The 17,448-nt window shown below is 42.7% G+C and overlaps 1 protein-coding gene across 2 annotated transcripts in view; it reads left to right on the forward strand.

The window, feature by feature from the left end:
* The first annotated feature begins 917 nt into the window (after positions 1-917).
* The window catches only part of gpcpd1 (glycerophosphocholine phosphodiesterase 1), a 25,148-nt gene continuing 8,617 nt past the window's right edge, over positions 918-17,448 (forward strand). Inside the window, exons 1-15 of one of the 2 annotated variants that reach the window (XM_042096589.1) lie at positions 921-1,179; positions 1,422-1,494; positions 1,755-1,817; positions 2,085-2,175; positions 2,302-2,386; positions 4,351-4,426; positions 6,262-6,303; positions 6,686-6,809; positions 7,636-7,885; positions 8,034-8,196; positions 9,713-9,842; positions 15,722-15,776; positions 16,049-16,141; positions 16,463-16,543; positions 17,269-17,308. In XM_042096589.1, coding sequence (XP_041952523.1) covers positions 1,769-1,817; positions 2,085-2,175; positions 2,302-2,386; positions 4,351-4,426; positions 6,262-6,303; positions 6,686-6,809; positions 7,636-7,885; positions 8,034-8,196; positions 9,713-9,842; positions 15,722-15,776; positions 16,049-16,141; positions 16,463-16,543; positions 17,269-17,308 — 1,279 coding nt within the window. In that variant the 5' untranslated portion in view covers positions 921-1,179; positions 1,422-1,494; positions 1,755-1,768. Of the gene's footprint in view, positions 1,495-1,754; positions 1,818-2,084; positions 2,176-2,301; positions 2,387-4,350; positions 4,427-6,261; positions 6,304-6,685; positions 6,810-7,635; positions 7,886-8,033; positions 8,197-9,712; positions 9,843-15,721; positions 15,777-16,048; positions 16,142-16,462; positions 16,544-17,268; positions 17,309-17,448 lie in introns of both variants that reach the window. The other variant, XM_042096590.1, reaches the window with a different exon arrangement.

The following is a 17,448-nucleotide window of genomic DNA, read 5'->3' on the forward strand; positions in this document are numbered from 1 at the left end:
GTTAGGGAACTCAAGAGCCATGTGGATGTACAACTTCTGTCCTGAGAGTGTCTCAGTATGCACGCAGCATGTGAATATGTGCCTTTATATCTGTTCTCTCTCTCTCTCTGTATATTTGTGTGTGTGTGCACCTCTACATCTGTGTTTGCAAATATGTATGTGTCTGTGTGTGTGTGTGTGTGTGTGTGTGTGGCCCTATGACCCCTGTTATATGGAATGTTTCAACCTAATTTATATAACAGGGGTATGTAAACCTAAACAGACTTTTCGACCATTAAAACTAGCTTAGGGCTATTGCTGTTTTACTAGTATTCATATAAGGGTTACTGGAGGGCGATGTTGCCAGTAATACCATCAGATTCTGGAGCTAGCCTACTGAAAACCTACACACACACACAGCAGTGGATAATCTGCTGAGCTGAGCTCTTAAATAGGATATCTGATCTTAGTAACACCAACTCTTTCTTGAGTTGTGCTGCTTGTGTTAGGCTACTGCTGTTAAATAAATATATTGGTGGAATATGTAAATTTAATCTTTCTACTTTCCATGAATGTAAAATATGAAGACATTTGGACATTTAAGTTAAGTCTACTTTTACCCCAACCTAGACATAATATAAGCCTACGAATGGACAACAAATGGCTTTATGTACGATTTTGATGGGCAGTTGTAGCCTATCAACAATGACTTTACAATATATTCAATTACTTCTCAGTACCCAGAGGGACCAACGCCATAGAATAGATCTTGTTTTGGGGTGTAAGGCATTCCTACTTGAACGAGTATTTCTTGTCTGTATTTTTCTTCAGGACTCGTTCTGATCTGTTCCATGTTTACCTGATGGTGGGGGTCACAGTCAGCTAGCTAGATTCTAGCTGCAGAGATATAGCTAAATGCAGATGGACTGCGGCGGGGCCGGGCGGCGCTACTTCAGCTGATGCATGGGAGTGTTTACTACTAGCTAATTCCCTAGCAAGCGCACGGCTAGCTGGCTAGAGCCGGTTTCAACCGGCTTTAGAGCTACAGACACGCGATCGTACAGCGACGTACGTCTAGGTAGGGAGGTTGTTGTGCTACGGGTCAGGTCAGCGTCGGATTGATGTGAGCAAGCTATCATGATGGATTTATGCCATACATAGGTAGAAAACATTTAGCTCCATGATCTTTCTTGACGTGAGGTAACTAGCAGCTATCGCTTGCTTGGTAGCAGCGTATACTATGTCTGTGAGGGGGACTGTTAGTTAACGTTATATTTTACATCAAGTAACAATCAGCTAGGGTGCCAAGATAGTGTATGTATGGTGATGTTTGCTTGGTAGCCTCTTTTTAAAGGAAGATTCTAATTTTGATCACAGAATGGCTTAAGAATGACGTGTCGCCCGTTAACTTACCGTTAGTCATCTTAAGTTTTTACTTTAAGAGTGTTCGGTGGTCACCTAATATTGCTTGATTGATTGGCCGCTTGGGTTTTCCCTTCGAAATCAATTGTGAAGGTAAGTGTGATTTTATTTTTTGGTTAGCCTAGCTTCTACACAGTCACTTTTGTGTTAGCGGCTAGCTTACATATCGATACGGTGATCCAGGATTCATCTGCTTCAGCGTTAACGTTATCAAAACAGCATTTACAACAGTTAATGTTATAACCTCAAGTATCTGATTGATTTGTTTGTTTTTTTTCATTCAGCAGCCTGCTATCTAACTTGTAATACGTGCAATTGTTGACCACATAACGTTTATCAAAATGCTTTTACAGTTGACGCCAACAACATGGAATCAACAGAGGTTATATTGACTGTAAGAGGAACCACCTCTCCCGGTAAGTTGCTGTAAATAGTTCTATCCCGTGCAGTGGAATTTAAGCGACGAGTGTGCATGAATTTGGAGTATTGTTTACGTTATGAACACAAGGTGTCTCATCTTGGAAGTTGGACATATTGTAAGATGTTATGCAGTGTTACACACTTGTCGATTACATTTAAAACAACTGTTACGGTATTTGTGGGAACAAAGTTATTGGTTGTTATTGTACCTATTCCAACGTAACAGTTAACTTTTCAGTAACCAGTGTTACCTCATTTTCTAGACGAAGTTATAGCAGCTGTGGGCAGCTGTGAGTCTCTGGGAAATTGGTGTTATCAGAAAGCTGTGACCTTAGAGCCTACAGAGGAGGACGGGTAAATAATAATAAATAAACTGATTTCTCATAGTAAAACATTCGTTCTCGTTGTTTTGACTTTTGCGTTGATAAAAAAGCACATCTGTTTTGTTTATTATGATGCACTATTCTAATTATACTCCAGGACGCTCTGGAAAAAGACGATTACTGTTCCACGAGGAGGTGTTACCAGTTACCGCTACTTCAAAGGATTCTTTCTCGAAAATAAGGTGAGGATAACATGTTATTTCGCTTGTAAAAAGTGAAAAGTATAGTAAACATCAGTAAAATAATATAGCTGAAGTGCCAACACCTAAGCGCTTGACTTTGCTGTTGTGGCTTCTATTTCATGTAATTATATTTCATGGGAAAGTGGATTTGATGTGGTTTCTTTTTAGTATGTTAAAATACATTACAAGAGATTGTTATTGTTATGCATTTTCTTTTTGTTGTGGTGAAATACAAAATCCATCTGTGTTTTTTTCCCCTCTGAACCTTGCCTTTTATGAAAAATCTTTTTTCTCTTTCATGTTGCTTTGTTCCCGCCAGTAGCATTGTGTTTACATGGATAAAACAGACTTTTATCTATTGATAGGAAATGCTAGCAGTTCATACCTCCTCCTGTGCTTTTGTTTACGTTTGCTGTTCTTGGAGTTCTTGGAGTTCCCTGGCTCTTGGAATTGTGTCAGCTGGCTTTCTCTTAACCGTCTTAGATCTGCAGAACAGCTGCACTGGCGTTACAGCCACTGCCGCATGACTGTATGTGTGTGCCTGTGTGTGTGTGTACAAAAAAAACATAGTTATGAGCTTTTTTGAAGTATAGGCCTATATCACCAGTAAACGATTGTGTGATTGACTTCTCTCTGTCTCAAAAGAGGATCTTGCAACTTAAAATGAAACAAAGGCGGTGTTGTGCAATGGGTTTTATTCAGTCAAGTCAGTCTGTCTTCATCTGCTCCTTGTCCCCTTTCTTAAAGGAAAAGGGTTATTGTTCGGTTATTGTTCTGTAGAAGTATAGCCAGAGACTTTCTAATGAGGAGACACAGTTCTCAAAAAATCTGCCATAGAAATGCATGGGGTTAGTTCGTAGCGCCAATATGGCAGTTTTCTACACATATCCCGCCCCTTCCGTGGCCAAAAATCGACATGTCGAATACATTATGCCAATCATGTGTTGTGATCTTGACGCTGTAGTGAGGTTGGTGTGTTGAAGCCTTGCGCATGCGCAGTTCTGCCTGAAATATATGCCCGATAAGTGCCCTAAGTATGGCCGCCGAGTTCCCACGGGTCATGGAATTTCTGGAATATCATGGAATTTTGGAAAGGCTATTCCAGACATGAAAAGTTTGGGAATTTTATCATTTTTGGGGCAAAGTCAAAGGAATGTTGTTGTAGCGTTTAAAATTTACTTGCCAAAATACATTAATACAAATATATTTCCACTCAGAATTGGTATATATCTGGTTATTAGCTTTACTGCTTGCTTGAGTAGTTGTGATTAGCGCAACTTTTTTTATTCAATGTCCATTTGTTCATCTCTCGCTCTAAAAATGAATGATTCTTGAATGCTGCATGACTGTTCTGGAATCTTTAGTCGGTATATTGTACCCTTACAGTATATAGTAGGTCATGGAAATGTTTTTTTTATCAGGGAAAGTCAGGGATAAGTCATGGAATTTTACATTTCACTTGGAGTGGGAACGCTGATTTTGGTATAGTGCACAAAACTCTTTGTGCATTTGGGCTCTTACCTTAGCAGGTCTGTGCATGGCAACCCCACCTACAATGTTTCTGGTGTTCGTATACACAAAAGTAAGTTAGGGTTATTTGCACTTCTGTGTTCATTAGCGCACCTAAATCAAATCCCGAGGCATTCCTGAATGATTTCCTTGACACATTGGTGCAGTCATCTTGTGCTAGCCTGATGTCAATGCCTTTGCTGTCACTAATGAATTCAACTTTTCAGATTTTGCCCTTTGCTGGTTGGCTGGATCTCTGTGGTGAATACACCCGGTCCCATTTCTTGGCTCTTGCCCAGATCGCTTGTTTTTCTGGATCGGGTCCCAGATTCGGCTCAGATTAATCAGCCTTCTGGGTGGGGTGATTTGTGTGTGGAGTGCTGCTTTGAGAGGACTCCTGTTTTATGCTTCACTGATGATTACTTTAACCCCATGTTAATACATTGGTATTGCAGAGTGCAGGTGGCCCATGTCAAGTCATAGTCAATAGATGGGAGACCCATCTACACCCTCGAGCATTGAACCCCACAGGTATATGAAACAATCTTGAACCTCAGGCTCCCTCAAAATACCCTAACCTACCTGCACTTGTGTTATCATCATATAAGCGTTGCATTAATAGGACATTCAAATATTATATTAAACAATTGAAAAATCGTAAAGAATTGTATTTCCGACATTCTATGCATTTTACTTCTTTTACATGTGCATTGCATTTGCTTAAAGCAAACTGAATATGTGAACAGGACTGTTCAGAGACAATGTAGCGCGGCTTAGAAGTACTGGATATTTTCCTACTCATTTGAAGTACCTCGTTTTGCTGCCAGTTTAAGTCTGATTTCGGGCATGGGCATACCTGCTTTCCCCCCCTGCTAACTTGAAATGATTTCCAATAGATATATATGATAACTGCACTTAAAATTATTTTTTCTATATTTATTTTGTATTCATTTTGATAAATAATTTTATATTCATTTTTATAAATCATTTTTAGGCAATTTTGACTCCCACAATATGTATGTCAAACATGTACATAAAAGAGCTCTTTTTTTAATTTACTGATCAATGATGGTGCAATGTTTTTTTTTGTGGTATTTTGTACTACAATTTAAAATTAACTTTAGATTTTTATTTTATCAGATCAGATGGAACTGTTAAATGGCTCTCCAGCATTAGAATAACTGCCTTAATTTGACTATATTTGGAATATCTTTCCTCAGCAGTTCTGTTTATGTGGTTGGGGAGGGGAGGTGGGGGTCACACAAAACAAACTAGACGTTACCTGTTTTGACTAGCACCTGACCACCCAGGACCGGATCGGTTCCAGATCTGGTCCAGAGCAGGCCCAATCTCAGGTCCTACTGGGAGGTTCTGGGGATGCAGTTCAGTTCTCTTTTGGGTGTGCCATGTTGAAAGCTCACTTGTAGAGAGACCCATATTAAACACATGATGTATGATGTTTTAGGCACATAGATGTATCAGATTAATACTACATGCACTGCATGAATGGATGCTTAGAGACCTGATAAGCATATTGGTGTTACAACAATCTGTGTAAGATGATGCCTGTCAGAACAAAGGGGGATATCAGTGGAGTGCTATGTAAGGGATAATGTATAGAACATCGGTCATTATCAGAAAATAAGTCCTGACAGGGTGAAAAGGTCTTGCTTCGTCCTGTAGGGACTTCTTTTCCGAAAGCGTTCTATACAGTAGCCCGCTTATTACACGGGTACTTGCCAAAACGAAAAAATAAACTCCACATTATGTGACTCTTTACATTTACTTGTTATCGTTTTTATCGTGGCTTTTGCTGAGAAACAAATAGTTCGCAACACACGTTGAACTTGAATCAAACATTCTTTAGAACAACCGTCTTCTTTCACTTTTGAATGAAGTTCCATTGCAAGCAGTGACCGGACTACTTGCGGAGTGATATGAAAGACGTGAATAAGAAGCTCAAAACACATTTTCCTTGACAGCGGTCTGTTATACTTAGCAACAGTCTGTTATCGAGAAATATCAGACCACCGAGCGTTGGACAGACCCATTCAAGTGGAGCATTCTGCAGCATTATGAAGAGCCGTTTAATAAGTAGCAGCAGACCTTGAAATCTATCTGGCCCTAATCTGGTGTGGATCTGATGCGGCACGGAGCTTGCAATGGTTTCAAGAGGGCATGAAATTGATATCTTGTAAATTCCTAGTACATGTGTTTGTTTTTTTTAAATAAAAGAAAAATAAAAGAATAAGGCAGACAATGTGGGGGTGGAGGTTTAGGAATGTTCTGTTCTGAAAGCTCATCTTCACAGGTTGTATGATTCTAGCAGTCAAAACCTCATCATAATGTTTTTCATGCCTTTGCAGATGCCAACCTTGAGGTGGATGATGGGCAGTTTGGATTCCACAGTAAGGCATTAAGAATTTTTACAACTCTTTTGTGTTTGGCTTCTCCACAACAGTTATGTGTAGTACGGTCATTCTACTGTCAGATAAGTAAGGGCCTAAAGCTTTGCCCTCCCCAGGATGAATGACAGCATAAATGTTTATCTGAGTGTAAAAGTTCAATGTTTGTACGAGTGCTTTTATCTTTGAGTAAAGGTACAGTGTTCTGTTACTTACCAAGATTCAAGACTGTTTTTCTCTTTGTGTCAATGTTTTTAGAGTGTTTTCTTCTGATAATGAAAGTTCATTTGAGGATGTTTGCCTCTCTCTCTCTCTCTCTCTCTCTCTCTCTCTGTGTCTGTCTCTGTCTGTGTCTGTCTCTGTCTCTGTCTCTGTCTCTGTCCAGACGGCACTGAGAATGTGGACTCTGGCTGGCTCACCTGTCAAACGGAGATTCGCCTGCGGTTGCACTACTCTCTCAAACCAGCCGTGTCCATAACCAAGAAGAAGTTCAAGAAGTCCCGCTTCAGGTACAAGCACATACCACACACACACACACACACACACACACACACACACACACACACACACATATATCAGCAGATAAACACACGCATACACAGTCTCAGGAGCCCAGACAGGTTGCTTATCTCATTATCCAAATGACAACAGCTTAGCATCACAGTTTTTGATGTGTTGACTTGGGTCTTGGGGTCAAAGTCATGTTCCTTGTGCTAATCACAAAGCAAAGTGAGTCATTGTCCTGGGGCTGATATGCGCTAATTAGCCAGTGGTTGCAAATGGGTGTTGGTCTGTTGCGTTACTGTTGAGTGGACTGTGTGCCACACCATGTCTCAGTGGCCACCTCTTTCCTGCTTTGAACATTTCTGCTTCATTCAACAAGTACATCAAGTGTTTAACATACCCAATCCCTGTCCCGGTGGTTTTATGGCACTGTGCTCTGGGATCGTAGGCCTACCTAGGAGGATTTGGTTAGGTGGGGATCACAATTAAAATATCGAAGTGGCAGCGGCAAAATGTAACGCAGACAATAATAATTTATAGTGATTAATAGATGCATGCTTTTGTGAGAAAGCACGTCATTTATGAAAGCAAGAATTTCCCTGGCAGTCCTTTACAATATGTGACCGCGATGTATCTATCCCTGAACACCCTTCCATCTACCCCTCTATCCAGCAATAGAGATCAATGATGCCTTACAGCATTTCATTGAAAAGAATGGAATCACAGGAGTGACTCATGGTACATGTTTGTGTAAACCGTGGCAAGAGTTTGTTAGATAAGCTGGTTGGTGAATAGCTAATGAGCCTGTTTTATCGATCTCATTTTACTTAGGCTCAAGCTGACATTGGAGGGCGTGGAGGAAGAGGAAGACGATGAGGAAGAGCAGCCGAGCCCATCATCGGCGACCTCATGGCACAAGATGGCGACAACGCTAGAGTTCGGCCTTATCACAGCGGGCAGCTACAAGTCACGCCACTCCCAGCCCGAGTGTGGCTACGCCCTGGATCCCACACAGTGGATCGAGTACAGTATCCAGACCATGGACCCTGACAACCTGGAGCTCACCTTCGAGTTCTTTGAGGTAGCCACAGTTTCGTTTTGCAGTTGTGTGTGTGTGTGTGTGTGTGTGTGTGTGTGTGTGTGTGTGTGTGTGTGTGTGTGTATTGCCAGTAGGACTGAGTTCACTCCGTGTATGTGTGTGTGTGTGTGTGTGTGTGTGTGTTTAACAGGAGGATATGAGTGAGAAGGTGGTTCAGGAAGACAACCACCCTGGGCTCGTGGGCACGGCCTGCCTCCTGTCCTCCTTCTTCGCAGAGAGTGGCAAAGACACTGGCCTCATCACCCTGCCCATCATATACCGAAACTCTAGGCAGACCATTGGCAAAGTCCGAGGTGAGTTGTCAGCAGCCACAGCCACTGGTGCTATATGGCCACTGCTCATCAACCACATTAAATTGTGTGTGTGTGTGTGTGTGTGTGTGTGTGTGTGAAGGTACAATCTGCCATTGTAGTCCAATACTTGTTTTTGTACTCCACACAGTTCTCTAGTTGTGTGCACATCTCTTATGGAATACTGATATGTTGTTTGTGCTGAGTCCTGAGATCAAATGCATGCAAAGGTCATTCGCTCATCACAGGAACTGAACTGGAATAAACGTAATGCAGATAAGGTACAGGTTTAGTTGGTAAGCAAAGGAACTTTTTGAGCAATGTTGTTGGGCAATGGTCCTGAGAATTGTTGCGTCATCACATTCCTATTTAAAATGGGGCAGTTGGGCACCTTTGGGCAAGCTGGGCAACTTTAATCCTCAGAGCACATATTGTTGCCCAGCAACATTGCTCAAGAAGGCCCCCTGGGTATCATCAGCTTTGAAGTATAGGCTTACCTTTTTATGGTCATATTGTGATATTTTGAATTTTTATATAAATTGTATTATTTGTATTATTGTTGTATTTGTGAAGCGGCTTTAGGTGTCATGAAAGGAAATATATACAGTTTTATGTTTATGCTTATGGTATTTGGCAGATGCTTTTGTCCAAAGCAACTTGCAGTATATGAAGACTATGTTATTTGAAAATAATAGTTTTCAATAAAGTTCAAAAACCCAACATTAGACAATAGTAATAATAACAACAACAACAACATCAACAATGGTATTATCAATTATTAACAACATTAATGAGTTTTCATATTAACAAAAACCATAAACATACAAACATAACTCTGTAAGAAAATTAAGACATAGGCGTTGTCACCCAGCCCATCGTGAGCCCCAACTCCAGGCATAGAGGTGAGGTCCGCCCCCCGCCAAAAAAACCCAAAAACAACAGTCACTACTGTTATGTCGCTATTGCTCATCAACCACACAGTTTTTCAGTGTGTGTGTGTGTGTGTTCTATGACTGCAGTGTTTGAACATGTTTGTAACAGGAGAGTGTGAGGAATGTTGTTGCCGAGGTTTGTTGCCTAAGTAGGTGCTACTTTGCATGAGGCCAGTGATTACCATTTCATGACATGCTTTTCTTTGTCAAGCTATTTCCTGGTCTGCAACGTCCTAGTCACCAGAGCGCTGTAGCTGGTATGACCACACCTGGCTCTACTGGTTGAGGGATTCTTGTGGTCAAGAATACAGGTTGTTATAATCTGACCTGTGCAGACAGGAGTGCTTTTCTTTTCGGTTTGCCATTTATACTGGGTTAACTTGGGTAAACCAAGGCCTTCAATCACCTCCACGAGGTGTTACCAACACAAAGGTCCTGAGTTTGAGAGGCAGGGAACACACGGGTCATGCATGCATCACAGGACTAAATGATTACCGGCTTCATACTGCAAGCGGCTTTGGCTCGTTGGTCTGCCAATAAATGAAGTACGTGACTTTTTTTTTTAATTTTATTTCCTCCTTGTGTAGTGGACTACCTGGTGATCCGGCCCATCAAGGATCTGCAGTGTGACATGCAGGCGTCCTTCAGCAAGTACTGGAGGAAGAGGAGCACGCTGGACGTGGGACACAGGGGAGCCGGTAGCTCGCACACTGCCAAGTGAGTGCTGCAGCCACACACACACACACACACACACACACACACACACACACTGCCAAGTGAGTGCTGCAGCCACACACACACACACACACACACACACAAAGCCTTGAGAGTCCAATACAAATGTACACACGATAGATAGATAGATAGATACTTTATTGATCCCCAGGGGAAATTCAAGGTCTCAGCAGCATACATACAAGACAAACACATTCTTTAACAGCAGAAGAGTAATTAAAGTATATAATATAAAAACACAACTAAGCAGTAAGGACAGTAGAAGATAAAGAATATGCTAAATATACTAAAATACAAATTATACTAACACTTAATACAATATATAAAAATATACTAAAATACAAATAACAAAATTAGAAATTATACTAACACTTAATCTAAATCAATTCTAAAAACAGTATCCACATAGTGGTGATTAATAAATCAGAGGCCCTTGCAATGACTGAGGCAGGGACTGAGCCTGTGATTCTCTGTGCATAGTAAGGTATGGTAAGGTGCTCTAAGGTGCTCTGTGTGAATGAGTGTCATGGTGATAGTGGTCATGGTGATAGTGCAAATGAGTAAGTCAACAGTGCAACAATGCAGAAATAAAGTAAAGGAAAGTCTATATATTTAACTATTTAAGAAAATGTATAAGTGTGGCCACAGTTCGGCTGTGGCATGGAGGGGGGGGTTATGCATATGTGCTGATGTGCTAATATAGCACGCAAACAGTGAGGCATAAAGACAGTGGTACAAGTGGCTAGTGGACAGACCGTACCAAACATGGAGGGGATGAAGAGGCAGACAGACTATGCAGAGAAGTCTATCTCTCCTCTTCCCTTAAGTGAGGCATTGAACAGTTCAATGGCCCTGGGGACAAATGACTTTCTCAGTCTGTCAGTTGTGCAAGGCAGTGAGCGAAGTCTCCAGCTGATCAGGCTCCTCTGTTTAACAATAGTGTTGTGGAGTGGGTGACACTCATTGTCCAAGATGTTGATCAGTTTGTTCAGGGTCCTTTTGTCAGATAGTGAAGTGATACACTCCAGTTCAGCTCCCACTACAGAGCCAGCTTTCCTTACCAGCCTGTCAATTCGCCCCACATCCTTCTTCCTTGTGCTTCCACCCCAGCATACTACTGCATAGAAGAGGACGCTGGCAACAACAGACTGGTAGAACATCCTGAGGAGCTTACTGCACACATTGAAGGACCGCAGCCTCCTCAGGAAGTACAGCCTGCTCTGCCCTTTCTTGTAGAGTGCATCAGTGTTGGCTGACCAGTCCAGTTTATTGTCCAGGTGGAGACCCAGATACTTGTAGGTGCTAACCACCTTCACATTGACCCCATCAATGTGAACTGGTAGCAGAGTGGGCTTATGGCTTTTACATACCTGACGCACCCGACCGGTAGCGCGACAATGTGACGTCAAAATGACGTAGATCTCTCTGGCGCGCCAGGGTTTTGGCCGTGTAGCGCGAGGTAGCGCACCACTCATTTTTTTTCAGACGAGCGCGACAAGGCGGAAACAGGAAGATGGACTAGTTCGAGGGCAAGCGAGTTGCAGTGTTTTGTTACAGTCGTGAATTTTTAATAGTTTGCTGGATAAGTTAACAAAGTTACCAGTGAGAGTTGCAACACATGGAATTAAGAGGAAAGAATAGAAACGATTTCTTTTCAAACAAAGGATATCTATTAAGGCCTGAACAAAATCTCTTTCCACTTCAGGAAATTACACAAACTCAGCCAGCTGCTAGCTAGCTAGCCAGCTAACTAAACTGTTTAAATTATTAAAATTTCCCTCGGGATGACTAAAGTACCTATCTATATATCCATCTATCTATCTATCTATCTATCTATCTACCTGTGCACACACCTTGGAAACTACATGATCATGATGATGGTAGTTGTGAATAGTAGCAACCAAAGTCTGAAGTACCATCACAGAGGCTAGCTACTGGTGTTTCTTACTGCAGCTTCTTCTGCTGTGCAAGTAGTTAATGTTAGTCTTTTCACAACAGCGACACCTCTGTTCAGGAGAATATTGCAACTAGTGTTGCGACCACCATGCGCGAGTATAAATGGTTACGGCGCTTCTGTGACGTCACATTGTCGCGCTACTGGTCGGGTGCGTCGAGTATGTGGGACGTTTTAGACCTGCGGAAATCCACCACCATCCCCTTGGTCTTTGAAGTGTTAAGTTGAAGATGATTGAGTTTGCACCATTGCACAAAGTCCTCCACCAGGCTCCTGTACTCCTCCTGCCCGTTCCTGATACACCCCACAATTGCAGTATCATCAGAAAACTTCTGCATGTGGCATGACTCGGTGTTGTAGCAGAAGTCAGATGTGTACAGGGTGAACAGGACTGGAAAGAGCACAGTTCCCTGTGGCGCTCCGGTGCTGCAGATCACAGTGTCAGAGAGACAGTTCTTCAGTCTGACGAACTGTGGTCGCTCGGTCAGGTAATCTGTAATCCAGGTTACCAGGTGAGCGTCCACACCCATCTGCAAGAGTTTGTCTCCCAATCTGAGGGGCTGGATGGTGTTAAAAGCACTTGAGAAATCAAAGAACATGATTCTCACAGCACTTTTCCCCTTGTCCAGGTGGGAATGTGTCCTGTGTAGAAGATAAGTGATGGCATCGTCCACGCCCACTTTCTCCTGGTAAGCAAACTGTAACGGGTCTAGTGCATGGCGTACCTGGGGTCTGAGCATGCCTAAGACCAATCGCTCCATTGTCTTCATCACATGTGATGTAAGAGCGACAGGTCTGTAGTCATTAAGCTCACTAGGGTGTGGCTTCTTAGGGACAGGGGTGAGACATGATGTCTTCCACAGTGTTGGAACTTGTCCAAGGCGTAGGCTCAAATTGAAGATGTGCTTCAGTGGTTCCCCCAGTTCAGCAGCACAGGCCTTGAGTAGCCTTGGGCACAGTCTGTCAGGCCCAGCTGCTTTATTGCTGCGCAATTTCTTAAGTTGGACTGTCACTTGATCCTTTGTAATGGTGAGGGGTGTAAGGGAAGGGGAGGGGGAGGGGTGCATCTGGGATCTGTGTGTCTGATGGCTGTTGACTGAGGTCGTTGTCACCTCATTGTTCGTGATCACCATGTGGGGGAGGGGTGCAAAATCCAGTGATGGTGGGGGTACGATAGCCTGTGATGATGGAGGTGAGTGTTGCGCTGGTATTGAGGGGGTGGAGGATGGTGGACAGACCACCGCCATTGGAGCTGGAGCAGGGGAGTCAAACCTGTTGTAGAAGTGGTTCAACTGGTTCGCCCTGTGCAGGTCCCCCTCCACAGAGCTGCTGTTCTTCTTCAGGCCAGTGATGACCTTCATGCAGTCCCATGTCTCCTTCAAGTTGTTTTCCTGCAGCTTCTGTTCCACCTTCTTTCTGTAATCCTCCTTAGCTTCCTTCAGCTTGAATTTGAGTTCCCCTTGCACGTGCCTCAGCTCTGCCATGTCCCCCTCTCTTAACGCCATCTTTTTCCTGTTGAGAAGGGTCTTGACATTGCTGGTTATCCAAGGCTTGTTGTTGGGAAAGCAGCGTACAGTTCTGGTGGGAACAACAATGTCCATGCAGAAGTTCAGGTAGTCAGTTGTGCACTGTGTGACCTCCTCCAAGTCCTCTCCATTCTGTAACACACTCCAGTCAGTACACTCAAAGCAGTCTCTCAGAGCCTCATCCACTTCGGGTGTCCACTTCCTGAAGGTGCGTGTGGGAACTGGTAGCCTCTGTACTTTGGCCTTGTACATTGGCTGGAGATGAATGAGGTTGTGGTCTGACTTTCCCAGTGGGGGGTGGGGGTTTGCACTGTATGCATCCCTCACGTTTGCATACATGAGGTCTATTGTCCTGTTTTTCCTTGTAGGGCAGTCAACATACTGGTAAAAATTCGTGAGTGTGGAGTGCAGTGTTATGTGATTGAAGTCGCCAGAGATCACAAAAAAGGCGTCAGTGTGTTGGGTTTGAAGCCTTGCGATTGTGGAGTGGATGACGTCACACGCTGTATCCGGAAGAGCTCGAGGTGGAACGTAAACACAGACAGCAATTGCGTGCGAGAACTCCCTCGGCATGTAGTACGGACGGAGACTAACCGCTAATAACTCCACATCCTTACAGCATACAGTCTCCTTTACTGTTACATGTCCGGGATTGCACCATCTATTGTTAATGTACAGCACCAGTCCGCCTCCCTTCTTTTTGCCAGAAAGTTTACAGTCTCTGTCCAAACGAGCTACACTGAAGCCAGGCAGCTCAACGTTAGAAGTGGGGATATGGCTTGTTAGCCATGTCTCCGTAAAGCATAACAAACTACATTCCCTGTACAACTTCTGTACAACTTCAATCAATCCAGCAGCATCACACAGACCAGCTGTTTGTTATTACCATATATTCACACACACACACTGTTAATGGAGGATAGTTCAAGCATTTCTTACAAACTGATTGTCCGTGTGATAACTCCCTCTGTTCTAAGCCACATGCTACATGACCCTGACCATGCCTGCTTGCACATTTGGTTGCTTGCCATCAGGTTACACATGGCTATATAAATTTGCTCATAGCATTGTGTCGGTACAACCAGGACATCAGCCCTGTGAAAAACACCTATCTGTCATGTGTCCGTCATTATATGTGTTATCATATACAATGCCCTTTGAGCTAGTTTAAGTCGACATTTGTTTATGTTTAAACCTCCTGCTGTTAGCTATTGTTGGCGTGGCAGCATTCCAGGATATAGGTCAGGAATGTGGGTCATCAGGAGCAACGTACAGCTCAGTTCAGAACCTCTCTGCTTATACGTGTATGGGCAAGGCTGGCTTTTAATACTCCTAGCAGGCTTTGATTCTTAGAGAGAGGTCCTAGAGAGAGTTGCCTCAGGGTTGTTGCTGCATTCTTGGCAGACGATACACGGATAACCATGTTCGTACGTTTGTTTATTTATTTATCAGATACTCTCATCCAATGTGACCGTGAGTACAGGCATTAGTGTTGCACAATGAACCGATACTCCAAAGGTGTCATGATGCCCTGAAATATTTTTTTTTATGATACCCCCATTTTGTTAGTATACAGCACCTTAACAATGCCTGTGCATTTATTCTGGCATATTGATCACACAATGTAATAATAATAAAAAAAAACAAGCAACATGTTTTTGTTGTTACGTAACAGGGTGTGAATAGCTAAGCTGTGTAATAGACACTCTGAATAAGGTATTATTCAATGTATAGTTAGAAGTGGATGCTATTCGTACCCTGGTGTATATAGTACTGTATGCTATTTACACCCTGGTGCATGAACTAGCTAATTGTTGCAATCAAAACTTCTGTTTGAGAACCGATTTCTTGTTCAAATTGCGCGCCTTATCTCCAGAGACGTTGGTACACATGCACACTCACTCTCCCGGTCTCCCACATGCTAACCCATGCCTGTGACCACTGCACTATCTTCTTCCACAAGTAGAATGTGTTTGCAGGTAAACTTATAGTTTATAGGCCTGAACTTCATATTCACGAAATTTCTGTTAACTAACTAACTGACGGTTGTATGTGTTAACTGAACCAAGATTATGAAAATAAAACACAACTTTTCAATCTAAAACTTAATCTGAACAGATATTAGTGCCGAAACCTTTCAGAATTCTTCACTTTCTGCTGACGAAAAAACGAATGTCTGCCATGTTTTTTGTGTACGTGAGCAACGTCTTTTTGTTGTTATGTCACAGGGTGTGAATAGCTCAGCTGTGTGGCCAAGGCTATTCGTACCATGGCTTGTTATTGTTTCAGTATTTGTATCAAGATACTATCATGACAACACTAACAGATATATGTTCATTAAGTGTCCCTAAGTCTGACTCCTCTGTCCAATGTGCTTTCAGGCATCACAGGGTCAGGGAGAACACCATTGGCTCATTTCTGAGTGCAGCCAATCATGTGAGTACCCAGAATGCCATGCAGTTAGTAGCAGTCATGGTGGCATTATCATTGTAGATAATCAATCAATTAAATTTCCAGTTTTATTTGTATGGGACAATGTGGAATTAAAACATAAATGTAACCATTTTGATGCATTGCACCAGAGTTAGCCATAGGCTAATTTACATCTGCAGTCCCACATAGATAACAATAGTCATTATGTTGTTGTTGTTGTTGTTTTTGTTTGTTTTTTTGTGCAAATAAATGCATAATGTATAAACTCTTTTCAGGGGGCTGCCTATGTGGAGTTCGATGTCCATCTGTCTAAGGACTTTGTCCCAATCGTCTACCATGACCTGACCTGCTGCATCTCCACCAAAAAGGTGTGTGTGTGTGTTGTCTCGCGTGTTCAGATATCCACTAAGAATACTGCTTCAGCAGAATATACATAGAACCACTGCAGTGAGTCACCTATAAGCTCAGATGGGAGGGTATATCATTGACGGTTTATCGGTCTGTTAATCTTTGCACTGTACATTGTTGTTTTTTGAGCTCGATATGACCTCGTAATTTGAGATGTCGCTCAATACGAGTGCTTTTTAAGTAGTGCAAAAAAGCCAGTGTCAGTGATTATTACCATGATGTCTTGTGATGTTTCTTTTAAAACTGACATTCTGTACTTTACCCTTTTCTCTCTCTGGCAGAAAAAAGACGACAAGAACAACTTGATGCTGTTTGAGGTGCCTGTGAAAGACCTGACATTTAACCAGCTGCAGCTCCTAAAGGTACCAGGCTAAGGCATCCCTGCTCCCACGTTTAGTCACATTTAGATTTGTTCATTTGTCCCTAAGCCACGACTTACAGCATTTGGTCGAGCTACTTCTTGAGCAATGTTGCTGGGCAGTGGTCCTGAGCATTGTGATTCTGGCACATTCCCATTGATATTCGGCAGCTTTTTTTTTTTTTTTTTCTCCTGGAGGGCTTTTATCATTACAAATTGTCATCATCATTCGATCAGAACACATGGAACCAGTTATTTGGTTGTTGCTCAATAAGGTTTTTATTTTTTTTTTTTAAGTATATATTTTTTTTGGGACAGTGGAGAATGACAGGAAGCGAGTGGGAGAGAGAGTTGGGGTAGGATCCGGAAAGGACCACGGGGCGGGAATCGAACCCGGGTCGCCGGCGTACAGTGTAGGTGCCCCTGCCAATGCCCGGGGCCGTTGCTTATCTATCATCTCCCTTGTGCCAGTGCCAGTGCCAAGGTCATGGGGAGCACACTACTAATGAAATTCTATAATATTTGACAAGTATCACAAGTGTCTAAATGAATATGTGTAATGTTATGATTGTTTAACACTCTGTAAAAATATGATTGAGCAGACACCTTTAATCTAAATGACATAACCTGCGTATGTTGAGAATCAAACCGATAGCATAATGAGCCGTGAACTCCAGCTGGCTGGTATTACACACTGCATATCTCATATCTGCTCTGTGTCTCCTCCAGCTGGCCCACTCTGCCGCCATGACTGTCAACGACCACAAAGGTAGGAACTGAGCTGACCCCGGTGGAGCAGCTAAGAATGCACAATCACGTCACAATTCATGACGGATCTGAAACTTGATTGATTGTATTGGCTGATTCTGAAGATGAAGAGCAGGATTAAGGGTGATAATGCAGAACTAG

Source organism: Alosa sapidissima, chromosome 6, assembly GCF_018492685.1.
Source record: "Alosa sapidissima isolate fAloSap1 chromosome 6, fAloSap1.pri, whole genome shotgun sequence".
NCBI lineage: Eukaryota > Metazoa > Chordata > Actinopteri > Clupeiformes > Clupeidae > Alosa > Alosa sapidissima.